This window comes from Bombus vancouverensis, chromosome 8, assembly GCF_051014615.1.
Source record: "Bombus vancouverensis nearcticus chromosome 8, iyBomVanc1_principal, whole genome shotgun sequence".
Lineage (NCBI taxonomy): Eukaryota > Metazoa > Arthropoda > Insecta > Hymenoptera > Apidae > Bombus > Bombus vancouverensis.
This window is the reverse complement of record NC_134918.1, coordinates 3,079,030-3,099,213: the sequence shown is the minus strand read 5'-3', so window position 1 is coordinate 3,099,213 and position 20,184 is coordinate 3,079,030. Positions and strand designations below refer to the sequence as shown.

At 51.0% G+C, this 20,184-nt stretch overlaps 2 protein-coding genes across 5 annotated transcripts in view; one reads left to right on the top strand and one right to left on the bottom strand.

The window, feature by feature from the left end:
* Positions 1 to 4,491, bottom strand: part of ed (hemicentin protein echinoid) — a 32,104-nt gene extending 27,613 nt beyond the window's left edge. Inside the window, exon 1 of the mRNA XM_033348179.2 lies at positions 3,854 to 4,491. Coding sequence (XP_033204070.1) covers positions 3,854 to 3,914 — 61 coding nt within the window. The 5' untranslated portion in view covers positions 3,915 to 4,491. The remainder of the gene's footprint in view (positions 1 to 3,853) is intronic.
* Positions 1 to 20,184, top strand: part of LOC117164818 (uncharacterized) — a 74,598-nt gene that overhangs the window by 32,197 nt on the left and 22,217 nt on the right. For 3 of the 4 annotated variants that reach the window (XM_076621009.1, XM_076621011.1, XM_076621010.1), the window contains exon 2: positions 17,680 to 17,798. In XM_076621009.1, coding sequence (XP_076477124.1) covers positions 17,701 to 17,798 — 98 coding nt within the window. In that variant the 5' untranslated portion in view covers positions 17,680 to 17,700. Of the gene's footprint in view, positions 1 to 8,845; positions 9,308 to 17,679; positions 17,799 to 20,184 lie in introns of those variants that run through there. The other variant, XM_076621008.1, reaches the window with a different exon arrangement.

Sequence of the window (20,184 nt, the reverse complement as noted above, 5' to 3'; positions counted from 1 at the left end):
TTGCGGCCGCCGATAAGCCCACGGGTGCATGTTACCCTACCCACGTCATATGATTGCGGAATCGCGTGATGCTCGAGTCGCGGTAGCGTACCATGGTGCGATGCGGCGTAACTCTAGAACGCGTAAGCTCGGCCCTTTCGCAGCCGCTGAAAGCAACCCCCGATGGGAGGAGGAATGAGTGCAGAGAGGGTCGTAGCCGAACAAGCAGTTCGCGATCATCGACGGTGCTCGGGGTCGTGGACGAGCCGGATGCCTCGCAAGCCAAACCATCGACTAACGCCAGGCAAAACCTTCCCGTTCATCGAGCAACCTTCTCCAGTTTTCGATCGCATCGCGCTTCACGGCATGGCCGATCTCCCGCTAACGATAATAACGAAATGTACGTCGAAGTTTTTGTGTACCGCTGGCGAATCGTTTCGTACGATCGTCCAAGAAGACGATGACGATTCCCTGGCTGGTTTTCCTAGGACGATCGAAGGCGAACTCGGAGCGAATGGCGAGGATTGTTCCGCCAGGAGGTCGCGTAAATACGCCTCGTATCGATAAATCTACGAGCGGGCACCCATAAATAGTCGATACGTGTAGTCTGGCTGCTATATCGCGATACACGCCGGCTCTAGGTGAGACTGTCTCGCGAAAGGGTGGCGGAGGCTGTGAGTTGGCTGCGGGCCAGCAGATATTTTCGTAGTCCTGGCCCCGCTGCTAGCTGTATGCGTCCAGAGTAACCCCGTCGCTTCCCGATCGGTCTACTTAAATCACTGGTAATGTACGTGGTTCGATTGGGCACGGTAGATTCGAGCAGCCCTAACGGTACGACGGCGTAGAACGAAAGCCTGACGGATAACCGGTGGATGGAGAATGAATCTGCCGTCGTGCTCGCCTTCGCGGCCTCCTCCGATTATGTCTATAGTCTCTACACGTGGCGTATAGCTCGGCTGGGTATAAACTATACCACGAAACGTTCGAAGCTACTTCGATTGAAGCCAATGACTCGCACAAAGGCAGTGGCGAATCACGTGAGAGCGCAAACGAGGCTGCAATCGGACAACGAGACCGGCTTTAGTCGCGAAAGGAACACGAGAGATACGCGTATACGAATCCAATTACGCGGGATGAAGACTTCGCGTACCCTCGGTCCAATTAACGGGAAAACTAATTTCTGCGCGGCGGCGAAATCCGCGCTCACCGAGCTCCCGCGTATTTTTTCCTCCTTTTGTCCTCGGAAAAGCCGCCGAGGACCGAGATCCCCGCTTGCCTCTATCCTTTATCTGATATATATATATATACATATATATATATAATTTTTTCTCCCCTTTCGGTTCCGTCGACCGGCGGCGTCCCGGTCCCGATTCAGCGCGCCGTAATACGCGCGGTCGCTCGCTCGTTCCGCTGAATTTAATTTAGCACTTACCGTATTGCGCGGGGCACAGCTAACCGTTTAACCGCCTAACGCCTTTGCCAACTTGGAGGGAGTAACGGCCTGCGAATTTTCGTGGACGCGGGCCGTTTTCCATGCAGCGTGGCGGCCTCGATTCTCGCGTTGAAATACAGTGACCCTCGAACGCGTTCCTCTCGACCCGTTCCGCTCGACGAAATCGTCGCTCGATGTGCGAGGCGGCCCGATTTTTCCAGGCAATCGCTTTTCCCTTTTCTTTTTTCCATTTGCTTTTTCATTCCTTTTTTTTTTTGTTTTCCATTCGACGATATCGCTTTCTGACCGGCCGCGTCGATTTCACCGAGGCTTGGATTAACGGTTAACCGTGCTCGCAAAACGAAACCCTCTAAACTCGCAGGTCTGTTTGTTCAGTATTCGTTTCGTCGATGGAGAGGCTCGATGGGCTAGTCTGCTTTTTCGTCGTCCGCGAGATTATTGCGAATGAACGGACCTCGCACGGTGATTGGTTCCGGCTCATCGGTTGCAACTATTCCGCGTATCGAGTCCGAAAAAAGGAGAAAGCGATATGGAAATAGCCTCCATTATGAATCTCGTAGCTTCTCGGGGAATCGCTCACACCAACTTTCCATCGATTAAAGCGTTAATTTCAAGAAAACGCGCTCGCCGTAATCACGATCAACCTGCAAGCCGTTCTAGGTCACGTTTCCGGTCGGTTTATCCCGCATATTTTCCTCGCACCTTTTTCCCCGTGTTCACGACGCGACGTTTTGTGCCTGACGTAACCTGAAAACCAAATTACCAGAGCTCCTGTGCTCGAGACGCGTAAGAACTCATGAAACGAGACCTGAGCTTGTTTATCGAGGAAAATCAGCGGAAGGAAGAGAGACGCAAACGCGCCGCTGCAACTATCACCAATCTGCCTCTCCCTCCCCGAAAGCGCCATTAAACGCAAGCGATCCCAGCCTGGCTGGCTTTTAATCAGGCTAATGCGTAGCGTCGAGTTATTCCGCGGCTCGTTTCCCTTTCGCGTCCCGTCCCACGCGGATATCGAGTAGCCCGTGCACGGCGAAAATCAAATGCGGCCGCGTCCGTCAACGTCGTTCCTGCGCCAAACGAGGATCGCGAAACGAACAGAACGTATCACCGTCAACAAGGAGAAGGGAATCGAAATTCGCGAGCTGAGCCTCGTTATGATATGCATAACGAAAAGGGAGGTTGTGGCTCTCTCGATCGGGCAGGCCACAATTCAGCACGATATCGGTCGGTCGACGAACAACGAACGTCGAAAACGAAAATTTATTCGCGGAGGATCGTGACAAATATAAATCGTCGTGAAACCAAGCGTCGCATTAAAGACCAGTACAGGGGGAAGCGACGTCGTTGCAATTTCGCAGCAGTGACGCTATGCGCTTCAGAAGGATTACATTTTTAATAATACGATGCGCTCGTTTCTCACATCTGTCTATTAGGAATATAAAGTCGACCGAATTTTTTATTCTTTTAGTTTAATCGCTCAAAATCGGAGCGACGAAAATAGCGCAATCGCTGATGAAATTCGTGATTCACCTTTTTTTAAATTCTATCCTCGTTCGATACCGGAGGGGTAAAGCTTTTGCTACTCATCGACGACCTTTAAACGAAACGAAGTAGCCATAGAAATCGCGTTATTTGGGTTACGAGGAAACCCGACGAGGTCAGAGAGGGCCGTGCAGACGATTCGCGAGTAAATCCGCTTTGCCTGGAACGCGAATTCCTGACGCGACAGCATTTGCCGCGACATGCCGCGGTGTTCTCCGTACAGCCTGGGATCAGCTCGCTCTTCCTGCAAACGAGTTCGCGGAAGAAGACGCAGCTTCCCTTCCTGACCAGCTGCACGGTTTTCCCATAATACGCCGCGACGTCTTTTCACTCGTAAACTCGGACTATATCCTCGTGGTTTGGCCGTGTCCCAACAGCCAGCTTTTCGCTTTCTCCCTGAATATCGTTTTTCTGTCCTTATTTTTCTGTCTCTTTCCTCCTTCCAAGTCACTTCTCCTTCATCCGTGTCGTAACATTTGCAACGAAGCTCCGTCCGAGTTATCGAATTTCTACCGAGCGACTTCGCTACGCTATTCTATCCATTTGCTTTTTCTATGTAGATAGTCTGCGCGTATGCGTTGGTCGGTCGAAGCATCGCGTATTCAATTTGCAAGCTGCTCCCTTTTTACGGCGAGTCGCACGAAACTCGCGGGAAAAGAGAGTCAAACGAGGAAACCTGTTGAGCCGGATAGGCTCGCGCGGATTCGCGGTGATCAGTCGCGAGGACGGGGTAAGTTTCGCGGGCGTACAAGCAAGAGCAGGCGAGGTGTAGGAGAGGTTTAGGCGAACTCGCGACAAGAATCGGCCCGAGGTCAGCGAACCGAAAAGCGAACGCGTCGAGTGACACGAAAGATCAAAGAATCTCGTCGATGCACTCACCTACGGTTGCCAGCAGCACCAGAAAGGTCCAACGGTGTCCGGATCTCTCCACGAATCTCATCCTCTCTGGAATTACGAGCACTCGAGGGCGCCTAGTTCTTTCCCTGGTCTACGCCCACCAAAACACACGAGACACAATATTCGATATCGACACTTCCTCCGTTATTATTACAGCTGGCACAAGCCGCTTTGCGTAAATTCCTTAATAAAAGGAAATCACTCTGCGTATAGTGGAGTAACTGTGGTAATCGTCCCGTGACGAAACAGAACGCCTCCGACACCACGCACTACTATACCTTCTTCAAAAGACACGACAGAGCTTCTTCGTCGAAGAGTTCCAAGGTTATTCAGGTGTACGCGTGCTCAATGGCCGAGGACCTTGCAGTCGAGGCCTGGATCGTCCTCGATCCTCTGCTCGTCATGTCGAACAAAGATGAGAGAAGCGCGGGAATCGCGACACGATCGGCGTGAGGTGCGCGAGGCCGTGGTAACTCGCAAGGATCGAGCTTCTCGACTGGCGGGCTATGTATCGGCGGCGGAAGGACGTGCGCGCTCGCCCGGTGGCCAACTCGCGCGGCGAGAGAACGAGCGGAGCGAAGCGGAACAGAATGGAACGGAACGGAAGAACGCGGCGGAGGCTACGTTGGCACCTTGATAGTCGGCGGTTAAGTGCGACCGCGGTCCGCTCGACTCTCGTGTCTCGCTCGCCGTTACACGGCCGAGCGACAAAGAGAGACTGATCTCGCGATGCGCGCATGCCTCCGGCCAAAGTTTCCTCGAGTCGAGTCAAGCCGAGTTGAGTCGCGGGGCTGGTTCGTTTATTTCTCGCGCCACTCTTCCACCCGACAAGTACGCGCCTCTTTTCGCTCTGGCTTTATCGTCTGATCGTCGTCGTCTCACAGGAAATGCAACGGGTCGCGTCTTTTCTTCGTCTGTAAATACGACGAACGTTGTTTCCTCCCTTCGAATGGCGGACGATTGATCCATTGGAAACTGTCCGCGGAGACAATCGTTCGGTTTCTCTGTGACTGGTCATCGATACGTAGACACACGAAGAGTCACAGAAACACGATCGAAGTTGGCGAATAAGAGTACCAGGTGAATCGGTGGACTGGGAATGGTCTCTGGGTTTCAAATGGTCGTTAACGGGGACGGATCGGCGCGAAGCAGCAGGTATCCCGTGCAGCTGCGGGACAACGTGAATTACTGGTGTGAATTCCAATGGTGGGTGGTTCGCGGCGGCCGCTTTCGCCGCGAGTACGTCACTGACCACGGACAGATATACCCACGGTGGAAGCCGCTTCCCATTGCGTTAACGCGACGCGGTTTTACGAGCGCCGATTCTACCAGTAAATCGCGCCCCGTACACGGGATTCTCTTTTATCTGCGAAACATATTTCTGCCGGCGGTGAGGACGAAACGAGACGAAAAACGAGAGAGGCGAAGCAAAAAGAGAGAGAAATACGCGAGAGGACGAGAGACGAGGAACGAACGCGAAATGAAACGAGCTGAAATGAAACGCGCGAACGAACGAGAAAACGATCGTTAAAACGTTTAGAGACGCGGTTCCGGGGCAAAGAGATGCAGTCGAAGATGTGGAGCAAGAGGAGTATCGGTAAACCGTGGGACGAATAGGGGACGAGGAAGGGACGAGGGTGGAACGAACGGGTCTACGAGAGAAGTTAACCAGGGAGACCGGAGAAACTCGCAGACTCCGCATCCGGCCGCTCGATGGTAGACCGTACAATTGTCTGGCATTGTGCTTGCAAATCAAGCGGCGGGCCGAATTTACATGAGATTTACGGCATTCCGTTTGCCGCAGCCCTGGCTGCCGCGTCCTCCTTCGTGTAACGTTCACGATTCCGCCTCGTACCTCGTCCAGCCTCGCGCGAACGCTCACCTAGACGATCGTGCCCTGACCGCGACAAAAACCTCCGACGAACACGCCTTTAATAAATTCCACTTCGGTACGTCTTTTATATCTCTGTCCTTCTCTCCTTTTCCCTATTCCCCCCTTCTTAACTGGATTCGTTTTCCCGCCAATCGACTTTGAATATTTTGCGAAATTCAAGGAAGCTCCTCCGAAGGGAGAAGTTTCGGAGAAGGCAAATACGCTGCGAACTAGAGGCACGTACACGCTCCAGAGAATACGCCGGCCGCGTTACACCCGAGACTTCCCGCGGGAGATTCCCGTTTCTTAATTACTTCCATCCATTAATTAAAGAGTCGACCCTTGACCGCCGCGAAAGCTCGAGTTCCGAGTACCCGGATCGCGAAACTCACTCTCGATCGAACGAGCGTCGATATCCTGTTGGATAAATCACCCGAGAGCCTGGAACATCCGCCTTTCAACTCTGAACAACGCGAAAAGAGCAGTATTACTTTGATATTTGACACCGTTACGTTTGAACCTGAGTGTTTTGTGATTTTCGCGAGTGTACCGGGTATCGCTGTAATGGAATAATACCGCCTGATCAAGTTTGGCGAATCGTTGAAGAAATTAAGAAATCGAGAGGTGTTTTTCATGAAATTTTATTTAAACGATGAACCCGCGATATATGTAGATAAACAAATAAAATTATTATAAAACATACTGAATGAAAGGCAGCGTGAAATCGACGCATGCTAAAGAAAGAAATAAAATCCGAACCAAACGTGATGTCTGAAATCTCAGTATCGCTTTAATAACTTTACAATCAAGTTCGTTGATCACAGTTTGCCCTTCCTCATATGGTGCCACTCTACGCGGTAGATTATTTCATGAGAAGCTCGTACCGGAGCAAAGTCGCGGTCGCGAAGTAGACTCGCGCGCTCGCGATTTCAAGACTCCAGAGACTCGGTTCTCCTCAGGCGCTCGTGTAGGTCTCGCAGTTAAATTAGGTGAAATAGCTCCCTAGACGTCTCTTCGTTAGACTTCTCCAGACCGTTATCCTTTCGCGTGATACGAGAACTAAACTTGCCTCTTTCCGCGGGATGCCCACAATTTTGCGACTTTCATCTCGGTTCAGCTTTTCCTAGATGACTCGTGATTCGGACTTCGTGAAGCGGAAGCCGCTCTTTCCAACGGGTTAAGGTCGAAATCAGCACGTGTGTCACGAGAGCGGCACGAAACGATCGATGTGCCGGCGCGAATTCATTAAGTATTCGCGCGGCTTTAATTACGAGAACAAAGTTTCCGCTCGATTGGAAAAGTTTTCACGGCGCCTGCATACTCGATCGCGTTGGATCGGCGCTACTGCTGCGCTGCAAACCCGCCCCTGAGGCCAACCGTTCGGGAAAAGCGGAAGCTTTCTTTACCAGCGCAGACAACGTGACGTAAAAATTCCCAACGATGAACCGACTCTCTCGAACGGGGCATCCCAAGTATCCAAAGTTTGAGCTTGATTTCCTCCGGAGAATTTCTATAGAAATACGGGAGCGAGAATCTTCAGGGGGTTGATCAAAGACAGCGAACCGTCGCTGATCCGACGCTGGATCTTGCGTTCGATGCAATTAGAGAACCCTCCTACATTTCTCTTCCCCAAGGAACCTATTCTCCATCGATCTTCCTCGATTTTCTGTCATTTAATGGGGCTGATAGATATTATAGCGGTATGCGACACGCAATATTCGATATTGCTTGTCGGGTAAACAGACAGTGATCTCTCCTCTAAAATCAGCAAGTGAATCGAAGATTATTCGACGATGCCACGCGAAAGCGAGATAAGCTTTCTCGAAGCATAGTCGTTTTATTCGCAAAGCTTGGGTTCATAGATTTTTTACGCGGCAAAACTCATTAAAGCCTGCTGTCGGCTAGCCGCACTTTCCTATGATCCAATTTCCAACGCTGTTCTCTCGCGCTTGTTCCGTTTTCTTTCCATCGCACGACTGAATTGAATAAATAAATAAATCTTCGACTCGACCTGAATACAGATGGATAATTCTTCCGCCAAAGGAAATTACTGAGAAAGAGCTGACGCTGGCGGACCGATCGGCGATATTGCTTTGGAGCGAAGCCTATCTTCTCTTTTCGCAACCCGTCCAACGTTAAAACAGCTGCGCTGCGAATCGAACTTCTATCCTCGTGCAAAGGAGATCACGTCTAGGGAGATTCCCCTATGGGAGACATCCGCGTCGCTTATCGTCGCTGATAAAATCGGGTGTCGAATTTGTCGCGAGCCGGCCAACGGCTCCACTCTGGGTATCTCCCTTCCCCCGGCCTGCAGAGACACAAATCAGTCGAAGGCGAGCTACTGGGTGAGGTGATGGCGGCGAAGGAAAGCGAGATAGGGGACCGACAGAGTGGTAAGGGGATCTCGTAATCCTTTTGTAAGATGGCCGAGAGAACGGTGGTTAACGTTTATCGCAATAAATAAAGCTCGGATTCCTGTCTCGGAAGGTAGACGTGCAGTCGTTAAAGCGTGCAAAGTTTGGGAGGGGTATCGTTAACGGTAGCGAGAAGCAAGAAGGAGGCGAGTCGTGAAAGCTCTTTGAGGTCGCGGCCGATACTACGCGCGCAGGTTAAGTGCTCGCTACGGCACCAAGATTCGGCTCGTCGGCTTAATAAGCTCCCGAAACGCCGTGGAAATTTGTTGCCCTCCGACGCGGTATACGACCCTCTGCTCAGACACCGACTAATCCGGATCCACCGCAGCCACCTTCCTACCATCGATGCCGCGGAATTCCCACGCGAGACTGCGTCGTTGCGGTTCCATCAACGACGAACCGTACCGTTGCTCTCGATCCCGACGGAGGATCTCTGTCGAAAATACTGCGGTAATACGCGATAGAGGGGATACACGCGAGGATATCGATGGAACGGAAGACGAGCTTCGAAGGAGAACGATCGCCCCGAGACGGTTAGGTCTTTGGGCTCGGTTAAGGTCTGCGCTCGCAGGTGGCCGCACGCGAGCCGAGGAATCGACCCAACGGTCGAGAGGCGAAGCGACGGTGACTCGACGAGCCGTGACCAAGACTTCCGTTCGCACGGCCTGTACGAGCACCTCGCAATAAAAGCGTTTCTCTCGCGTTTCAGTCGGATCGGGAAAGGGACGGGGTCGCGTGGGAGGCTACCGGACGCCTCGATTGCCAGGGCCCGATAGCGATCTCGGACCGATCTGTTGGCGGTAGCGGTGGCGGTGGCGGTGACGGTAGCAGCGCCGGAGGCGGTGAATCGAAACCGTACGTAGTACGTTGGGGGGACGCCTCTGGGAATGGCAAGGAAAATCTTGACAAAACGGTGATTGCCACGGCAGAGTTGACGAGGTACGCGAACCTAGGGGACGCCGCGGGGAGAAGTCGAGTATCGGTTGAACGACGGAAGAGGCGCAGCTGCCAGTGACTCGTTTCAAGTGTCGCGTCTTCGTCCCGCCGTACAACGAACAGCGACAAGAACGCACGTCTCTACTCTCCCTAGAGTATCCAGAGAGAGCTCCGAAGTACGGACGAAACAAGACGGAATCGGGTATCAAAGAGGTAAACCTCGTTTCGACGGTACCGTTCTCGGTAAACACGATCGAGTAAGGTAACTATGAAGCGACCGAGTGTACGCGCCGGGGATAATTATTCGTCGAATTGCGAGTTCTAATTACGGAGGTCAGGTTTAGAGTCCCGTAGAGTTTCTGTTCCTCTTAATTGGCGCCCGGAGACTTTCAGAGTCATGGCTACTGATTACTTTTAACGTACTCCTTAACGATTCTTGCAATCCATTTTCAGCTTCATCGCCGTTCCTCGAAACTAAAACGGGTGTACGTGTATTGTTTTTGTTCTGCGTAATGGGTTACACCTGCTAAGTAACCCCTTCCTCTCCCCCTTCCATAAGATACTTGCTTTAAATTGCCATACGTCCAGCTAAAATCTCCGTGGAAGAGCAGGGCGCGGCATAAAGACGACGTCCTTTCTCTTTCCGTTCGTTCCGTTTCGTTTCGCTCGGTAGCCAGAAAGGAGGAAACCACTCTCTGTCCGGGCATTTAATCGAGCCAACGGTTTTCCAGAGTTGCACTCGTAGCCGCGTTTTCTACGACAGTAACGGTCGTCGACGAACACGTGCCAGATGACAGGTGTGTTTGCGCGACTAGGCCGTGTCCGATCGCGACACGCTATCGTTTATCTACCGGCTTATCAGCTCGACCGACGCTCCCAGTAGTCGTTCGTTCGTTCGAGGTCCGGGTCGCTTCCGAATCTCGACCCTACCGACGGTGATGTCGTTCGAAACCTCCGAAAATGGGTGAGCTTTATCGCGTCTTTCGAGCGACTCGATTTCTCCAAGTTGTTGGAGTCGTCGATGGAATAACGCGCGAAAACTTGACCGTGAGTTTCACGGTTTATTGAAATGCATCGGCGAAAGGGATCAGAGGCGTCGGATCTTTATCGTTTCTGCAGCGCTTCCTAACGCCGATAGGTTTTAGCGGGTGAATCGTTCTTCTTCCTCGGATTCGTTCTTTTCGCCTGGTTCTCGCAAAAAGAAGAGGGAGGTTGATCGATTTATTGGATCGCCGAAGTTCCGAGCTCTCCGCATCAGGGGTCGGATATAAATCGATTTGCTCGATTATCGTAACGGCCAGCTGACTTTAATGGCTCGCTAAACGCTTCCGCTTGTCGTCGAGGTACTTGCCGCGGTTAGCCGACCGAATAAAAACCGTTCTCGGTTCCCCAGTCGACGATCACGGCGAAGGTGTACCGTCTGCGGGACCGGAAACAGTCGGCGACGGCGGCGGCGGTGCTCGCGAAATGAGGACGCCCGTCCTTCCGTTCGTTTCGCTCACAGTGAAGAAACCTGGCTGGCAAAACGCGGCTAAGCTTCTTGCCCGATCTTCGTGACCCGCGACGCAGTCGATTCTCTCTCTCTTCCTCTGCGGAACCCTTGCAAGAACTTCCCAAAGCAGTCGGATCGAAAACGCGCACAGCCAGCCGGTACGTTATTTACGAGGCCTGCCACTCGTGCTTCTCTTCTTCTTGCGAACACCATGAATCGCACGTGCAACCCTGCACGGCTTCAACAAGCACCGCTGCCACTAGCGGCGATTAACGAGCGTGACCATGGCCTCACGCACCACTTCTGCGCTTTTTCTGCCTCTGCTCTTCGTCTTTCCGGAGATCCGCCGCGCGGAGAAGAGAAAATTCGTCTTGCGGGCGGAGAGACGCGAGGCCAGAAGAGGTCAGCAATCGTTGGTCGAGAGTCCGGTAGTCGTTCCGCGACACTGCGTGGTAAGTATACTCGACCGGTTCGCGTTCCCCTGCTCGAAAGGGCAAAGAAAAAGACGGGTCGCGGCGGAAAAAGATGGCGGCAAAACGAGTAACTTCTCGTCGAGTAGCGGGCCGCGATCTCCTCCGCTCCGAGCCACCTCGTCGTTAGATCCGACGCGCGGAGTCCGTTGAACTTCTACCGCACGAGGCCGACCTGTGTCTTTCTTCTTCTTCCACTTCCTCCGTCTCTTTCCATCATCCTGACAAAGGCAAAGGCTGTGGAATCGGATCCATGGATCGTAGGAAATAGCGCAGAAACATCGGCTTCCCCTTTGAATAAATCGATTCCGTCTTCTTAATGCCCAGTCAGGATCCTTCGCTACTTGGCGACTCGAACCGTTTTTCGTGGCGTTTTACAGGACATATCGCCACGACAATCGTTATTCTATCGCTGCTAGCTTTTCGAAATTAATACGATCTTTCCACTGTTTAAACTGGACTTCGCGAGGATCACCTTGTACTTTTTGACCGTCTCTCGCGCGACTTCCTGCTCCTTTACGGTTTTTCCGCAACTTGGCCGACCGCGCGTTCCAAAGTCATACGCTTTCTTATTTCATCCTTGATATTTGTCGCGCAAGAGAGGTGTCCTTCGCTGAGAAAAACGAAGGGTTTCGAATGTAATTCGCACAAACGGAGTATTCCGATCAAAACGATAACCTACATTTCCTTACCTCTCGTTTCTTCGATAGAAAAATGACCCGAGTTCCGTTCGTAAAGCTGAGTGGGTAAGCGAGACGCTTGTTAGAAATTATCTCCGCGTAAAAATTTGCTGGCGGACTTTTTGCTCGCCGGTATTCTTCGACGATGCTCGAAGGAAGACGCCCGAAGATACCCAGAATAGCACTTAACGAAAGCGTCCTCAATACATCGATTTTCGATTCGAAACGAACTTTATACTTTCTTCGGTCTCGAACTAACAGGATCGTGCTATTTTTTCCGGATCTCGTCGACTATTCTCTCTCTCTCTCTTTCTCTCCCTCTCTCTCTCCCTCTCACTGACATCTCGTTTCGAAAGATTTTGCCCGAAGATCGTTGGAGACCCGATGCTTTTTTTCGGGCGACGAGGAATAATTTTTTCGTGAGCTGCGAAAGATCGATTACGAGGAATTCATTTGCGTACGGTCGCTCGCAGCTAACGCGGCATCACGAGGCTGTTCCAGCCTCTTCCTCGTACTCGGCACGACTTTGTTCGCGAGCCAGCCGCGGAATTTTTATTCGCCGTTTAGTTTTAATCAAAACCCGAGGCGGACGTCGCGATCCGCCGCCGGCACTCTTCAACGGTCTTTTTTCATTTCGCGACGCGTACGACGGGAACGCGAAAGGACGTCCGGTGAAATGAGAACAGGAAAACGAGAGACGCGAACGCCGCTCTGTCCGAGGTAATTGGAAAAGTACCGGAGAAAATAAAAAATTCAGTATTCTCTGCGTGTAAGGCGAGTCGACCGGAAGACCGCGGGGTTTCTAATCTTTCGTCGGAGGTTCCCGCATCGCGTGACTTTCCGCGCCGTCACGGACCTGCACCACGGACAAATGCGTTCGACACAAATGTGGTCGTTCACGAGCAAGATGTTCGACAGATTTTGCGAGTTTCCACTTTAGCCAAGGCGGTAACATTTAGAAGACATTCGAGAGCTGTCGGTTCCATGGTCATTTATCTTCGAAGGAGACAAAAGTAAACGTAAAATTCGTCCTTAACGAACGAAGGACAGAAAAGTATATTCGACGCTTATTGTTAGAAGAAATAGAAATGCTAGAACGAATGTTAGTCACGAGTGTCGGTTGGCAAAGAGGCTCCCTTTACCTTAATGCCAAAGGTCGTAACCATAAATTTGTTTTCAATTTTTTATGGCCTCGTGGCACATTCGCCCCCTTAATTCCCCGGTCATTTCCATCAATTTATCGAGAAAGGCGTAATGAGTACCTAGAAAGGTACAAGTTACACACGCGGCTTACTGCGCAACTGCACGTAACGCGCGCCTCGAGTTTTTCTAACTGCTGTACGACACTAACTAGAACCTAGGCAGCTAATCAACTCGTATATCAATATTCGATAACGATAGGTGTTACTTCCTACTCGCCTTAATATTCCGGTGGCGCTCTAATTTGCTGTTGAAACGCACACGATATCTACGTGTACGACAATGTGTAGGATCGCGTCGAGCAGCTGCTTTCGAATTTCCATGGTACCCGTGTATCGCGTAGATATCATCGCCGCGAAGAAAGGACAAACTATTCGTTCTGGCGTGCAAAGTGTCTCTGGTGTTTCCTACGGCGGTGGAAGCGGCGGCGAATCCGTTTCCGCTCGAACGATCGCTCGAATATTAATCGCATCGGTGACTCGAAGGAGACTCCCTGTTTCGGTCGTCTCGGCCTTTTCTCCGTTTCCCCTCGGCCCCGTCTCCTTGCGGACTCTCTCCTAAATTCCCTTCTGTTCCGCGACTGGTTTCCAAAGCCGCTCCGTCCGGAGCAGGGACGCGAGAGCGTCGGGGAGGACGTCGCTTAGCGTTTCTCGCGCGCGTTACCGGAGTTAGTTTCAGCCGGCTGAACTACACTCGTTAGCATGTCATTTTTATTCATCGAGCCTCGAGAGGACCTGTAAGACAGCCAAATCGATAGCTGGATCCGTGAACCGCGTCTCGTAGGCGCGACCGCGCGCCTGCGTTCTCGTCCGTCTACCTTCACGCTACCTGCGCCCACCTGGTTACCTGCCCTGTCCACGAAGGACCGATGGAACGAAAAGTCGGTAGATGAGAAAGCCGGAAAATCACGAAAGTTTCGGTAAAGCCGGCTGAAAGAGACGGGATCCGTCGCGAGCGAATGTTCCGAAATCCGTTTCGATCGGATGAGATCTTCTTTGCTTCCAAGAATTCTTGACGCCGCGTCGACTTCTTCACTGCGAATCGTCGCGTAATAACCGCGAGATGATCGATCGAACACGGGTCGTTGGTTATCGCTCGAAAAACTTTGACCACAACGCTTCCCTCTTCTATTTCTGGTCCTTCCTATTTCCTCGGGCTCGAAATTTTCCAACATCGAGATCCCGACTCTCCCTTCCTCTCGATCGACTTTACTCCTTCAAGTTCGTACGCGGACAGGTTTTCGGTCGGGCTTGGCCCCGCTCCAGGCTCTTTCTTCGACGTGCTTACCTGAAACGCACGGAAACGGATCCATTCGAGCGAAACAGGCTTCGTATACGTGTCCGCGATCTCTTTGGTACGTTTCAAATCGCGAGGGACCCTTTTTGGCCTGAAAGCAACGACGGTCGAAACGGAGACAATCGGTAAGCAAGCACAGGGTCAAGACGCGGCAGGAATACCACCCTCGAAGACGACGGGGAAGGAGAAAGGAAAAGCAGAAGAGGAGCGGCGTTTCGCATGCACGGACGATCAGAAATTGGCCGCAATCTTTGCGCCGCTTACGGACAATTACTAACGAGATTGCCTTTCTCGGTCTCCCCTCGCGTTCGTTCCCTTCCACAGCCCCCGACGCTATTTTCACTCCCACCTCCCGCGGCCGTTTAACGTCACCCCCGTGTCATTTGCTATAGAGAATCGGACGACCACGCGCCCCCAGCACCGAATAAAATACAATCGTGCGTTCCGATCTGCCGTTACGGCGGATTATAACTTCGTTGATCGCGGACGGAACGCCAGGGGTTCGTCTATTTGTATTCAAAGGCAATTGCGATTGTGCAGGCGCCTCTGCTTCCGGCGTTTCTCGATATTCTCGCATGGGCCCTCTGTTTTCTCTGCTCTGCTCTGCTCTCTCTCTCTCTCTCTCTCTCTCTCTCTATCTCTCTTTCTCTTTCCTTTTCTCTGTTGCTCTCTCGCTCTCGCTCTCTTGGCGATACCGAATTTCTCGCGTTTAACTCCAGCCAATATCTTTACCGTTTCGTCGCTATAAATTGCAGTCATATCTTGGGTCACTGGGAAATATGCGGCGATGATCATTGACGTTTCAATCTTTAAAACTATCGACTGACTTAAATTTAAAAATATGTATCAGTAACAATATTTATCTGGGTATCTGCTGCATCTGCTGACTCTGATAAAATGATAAATTTGCAACTTATTGACATATATAGCGTGGTCTATCTACCCGGCCCGGTTTGCATTATGTGACCCGTAAGCTGAAATATTCTTTGGATTATTTCTAATGTAAATGGATCAAAGGAATAAAAGAGAGAATAATGAGGTATCCATGCAACGTTTGTGGGATCAATTTTGAATTCCTCGCTCGAGATATTTATAAACACGACTTGATATACTAAAATTTATTGGGACACGAACTAAAATCCATCGGAGTTATTTACATAGCTGTGTATGATTGCAATCCTCAGTGAACGTGACAAGTATCCGTAACAATGAAATTTAGTAATGATGAAAAGTGAGATCGATCCTCGTTTATGGCGCATGCGACGAAAATTCTGAGAGAGTAAAATGTTTGCACCACACGAAACAATATTCGGAGCGAACATTTTGTCGAACGTTACAAAAAGTGATAGCAATGCCGAAAATGTTCGCGATTAATAGTATTCCGTTGTTTAAAATAATTTTTCGCGCAGCGAACGTTTTGCAAGCAATTTAAGATGATGAAATTACGTGAATCGCGTGGTATAAACTATTTACTTATCGTACGTATAAATGTGACGCATCGGTAAAATCTAAATCTATCTCTTTTCTTCTATCGGAATCATTCACGTCTATGTTTGTACATTTTGACCCCGTTCGTCCGAATACATAATTTGACAATTATTGCCTCTACCTAAATTTTACCACCCATATTATGCTTTTTGATCAGATTTACTCAAGTTCCGATTACTAAATCATTTATAATTACTATTTAATCGACCGCAGGTGTCACTGGGACGAAAGTAACGAGTTAATCTCGTCTATTTCTAAAAACGATCATCGAAAATGCCCGTTTCTCCCGTTCGAACGATAAAAATTCGACCTGGTTTCCTCGATCGCGCTAGGAACAGTGGAAAAGAAGAATCACCGAATCGACAATTACAATTTCACCGTTCGCCCTTTTTCTTTGGCTCGGCAGTCCTCCACAGTCTCTGTGTAAAAGTTCCGCCTCACCGTCGCAGAGTCATCTTTCCTGTCGTCGAGATGCTTGCTCGCTCTACCACTGAGGTCTTTAACCTTCGCAAAGAACTCGACGCGAAGATACGAACGGCATAAAACGAGGCAACGGTGGCGGTGTACGCTGATCGCGCTCGCACGTTCGTTCGCCCGTTCGCTCGCTCGCGACCACGATCCGCAAGGGAAATAAGGAAAAGGAAAGCGTGGAACAAATAGAAACGCGATACAAATATAAATAGAGAGACGCGACCAGAAGAGACGAAGGAAACGGCAAAGAGAAGACGGAATAGAGAAACTAGCGTGCGACGTTGAAGGCGTCTTGGACTACGTCGAGCTCTGCGATTTCTTTTTGCTTAGTGTATACGTGTGTGTTTATGTGTGCGTGTGTGTGTGTGTGTATACGTACGACGCATAAAGTCGCGAAACAAAAGCAGTCGAAGGAAGGCTATCTTATCCCTCTGTTCAAGATGGAGCCGCACAGAGCCGGAGAAAAGCGAGACTGACTATGAGATTCGTCGGGCCACTTGGCGAACATGGCGCTTGTCTCGATACTCTCGATTAATTCGATGACGAGATGGTTAATGAAAATATTATCCGCGAGCATATTTGAGCGAATCCCGCGAGAGTCGTGAACGTTTATTGGCAGAGACACGCTCGGACGGCGCCGTAATTAGGTCCGACTACCGGATACGATGGGTTAACATACGACCTGTGATTATTAAATGGGAATTACCGGCAGCCCCGACATTAATGCGGTGCCGAGTATTATCGCGTGACGACCCTATACGGCTTACACCGTAATTCCGTGTCTCCCGTTGCGCCACTGATTTTACGAACAACAACGACGACCTTTGCAACCGATAACGACGGCGCATGCTCGATCGAGCGGATTGCTCGAAAACGCAGCCGATTTCAATCGATTCCTACCGATATCCCTTCCTTCCCTTCTCTGCCTCCTCTATTCCCCTTCGTTCCTACGCTCCTTCCCCAATCCCTCACCCCTTTCCCCGTCCACTGGCCACGTCCAAATTAATTAACGATAAGATTAATTGGTCGACGTTCACGTTCCGACCGTGCCGGTATCAATCGTTGAACGAAACGAGGTCCGTTCGCGTCGCTTCCTATTGCCTTCCACCGTTCAGATGCTTTCATCTATCCGCCGTTCTTCCGTTTTCGCGACGACTTGGCTTGTTAGGCAGAACCCAGGCGAGAACAAAGTCGCGATTCTTTCGCGTCGTAACGACCAAGGACGGTAAAAACCGCGGTTTCTGTCCGTGACACTTTTGCGATCAGAAAATAGAACCGATCGATAGCTTTGCTCTGGAAACGCGTCGCCGCCGGTCACTACAGGGGAGCAACCTTTCGATCCATCCCTCGCGACGAACGCCTCGAAATGCCGGCCATTCTCGCAGTCCCATTTCCCCTTCGCTTCACACTTTTCACCTTCCTCTTTTTCCACCCCTTCTCCCCACCTTTACTCTCGCTATAATGGTCGGGCGTCCTCCTTGTTCGCAGGTCCGTTCATCGGTCTAATGCATGGAATACGAAGGAAAGAAGAAAAAGACGTGGATTCGACGGGGTCGCGACACCACCACGAATCATCCCGCTTTCCTCGAGAACGTCGCCGGTCACAGGTAACCAGATTTATTCGCGGTCCTCTCGATACCGATGTCCGCTAACGGTGGGCGGTGCTCGACAGAAAAGTTACGTGCCGCGAAAGGAGTCTCTGGGAAGTCTTTAGAAGAGAATAGCGCGTTCTCTGGCTCGTGAAAAGAGCTCCTGGAGATCGTTCGTCCTCGATGCCCGAGCACCACCCACCGAGATTGGCCCTAAAGTTCCTCCACTACCCACAAAGGCACGATCGTCGAATTTATGTTCTCCGTTGGGCACCTTTATCGGGGCGCGGATTCTCTTCACGGGACCGCGTTTTCCTCGAATTCCTCGTGTCGAGATCCTAATTGTCCTCCGCTGCCTCTGACTCGAACCTTCCTACGAACGAACGAACAAACGAAGCGAAGTAAGGACGATTTTCGCAAGCTCTAAGATAATTACAGACTGCAAGAGGAAGAAATTCGCGGACGAATATACACCTACCTTCTCCGGAAAAGGGGGGTTCACGCGTCGAAAGGAAGAGTTCGGTAGCGTGATGTTTGCCCTGATATTCGGTGAGGGTGGCACGATGCGGCCGTTATAATTTATCCTCGTAAAATATCGTCGCTTCAACGACGCCAATGACGCGGAAAGGCCGACGGTATATCGTCGAGAATCACGCAACCGTGGACACCGCGAAAGGCCGAATCGCGATCAATTGTTCGGATCGAATTTTCGTTACGGGCTAGGCGGTTACAGTGACGACGGGGGTAAAAGTAAAAAGAGTTGAAAAACAGCAAAGGGATAGTATGGTGGGAAAAAAATATAGGGAAAAAAATGCAGAGAACAAAGATGATACGTGGTCGGGGTTGAAACCGTCGAGTTGCCGTTTACCTATCGCAGGACGGTTTCGAATACGTCGGGCCGAAAGCAATTTCGACGGTTCCTCCCCGTTCCCCCTCCCGCGCGCAGGGCTCATCGATATGGAAACGGGTCGCCAAGGAATTAGAACGCGCAGACCTCGATGCTAGAGCGCTATCGTACTCCCGAATAAACCAACTACCGCCGCGCCGTTCTGTCCGATTCCCAAGGATAGACTCCGATTTGCTCGATTTCCTACAAACCATATCTCCGCTACCACGAGATTCTCTCTTATCAATTACGCGTCGATTCAAGCCGGTCGTGTTACTAACCGAATCCGATGATTACGATTCGGACGAGACGCGGCGCAGGTAGGGCGTGTAAGCGACGTGAACAGCTTGATAAGGATGTCCGCGTCAAAAATTCGTCTCCCTAGGGTTGCATGTTCTGGTCGGAGGATCGTCGGATCGAAATATACCGGTGACAAACAAGCCTGGCCCAAAGGGAACCAACTTCCGTATTAATCTCGCTGACACGTTTATTGGGATATTACTGAGTATTTCAGAGCATGTAATCTGGCCATAATAACAGGATATCCCTGAATATTAGCAAGTGTCAAGGCGTGAGATATTCCCGCAGTAGCTCATCTATAGTCTTTTCGTACAAGATTCATAATGGCGCGGTCCGTGTAACGGAGCTACGGGATCCTGCTTGTTTCATCATTAAAATTTGTTAACCGCTACAACACCGACGCTATAACGGACCAAGAACCAGTTAAACACCGTCCCCTCCCAAGACGATGAACAACCACGCGAACTTCGTTGTTCCGTTTTAAGGTGTATGTATCCCTTCGGTGTGGAACGATGAACTAGGTTTCTAGTTCACTGAGCGAAATGCTCTATTGGCAAGTTAACGTATAATTGAAAACAGATCCCAAAGTCAGTGGCCTACGAGCGACATCTCGAATCCGCTTTTCGACGCACTAACACCGAGCATCGTCGTCGCTTCCTTCCGCTTCGATTCAACGCGCCAAAACAAACGACAAGGCCGAGCGAAAGACGAGCGTTCCATGCTACAAATCTCGGAAGAAGAAAATATAATTTCACAGCCCATCATAAATTACCATTTCCCATTAGCGTGCTGTGTGACGCAACGGCGTGGTTCGTTTCACATAATTAGGGGGATGGCTCGATGACACGTACGGGGTACACCGCACCATAGAGTCCCATAACTCAGACCGGGAACAACGATAGCGATGCCGTTACACCGGCGTTATTACTTGCCACGGAAGCTGACTCAGAATAGCTGGTTGGTGATACCGTCGGATTAGACGGTCTTTCCTGTTCCACCCGCTCCCGGTTGCCGCCCCGCCCCTTGGCTTCTCTATTTTCCCTGTTTTCAGACCCTGCAACAGTCCACGCGTCCCTGGCAGTGGCCGTGAGCCGCGAAACGAGATCTTCTCGAAGCGAGGCAACCGGAACGTCGTCGGCGCCAACGTCGCGCGAGTTCTCGTTTCTACCGTGCGACGTGCAGCCGTCGCTCGCGTGAAAAACGCGGTCAACGCGTAAA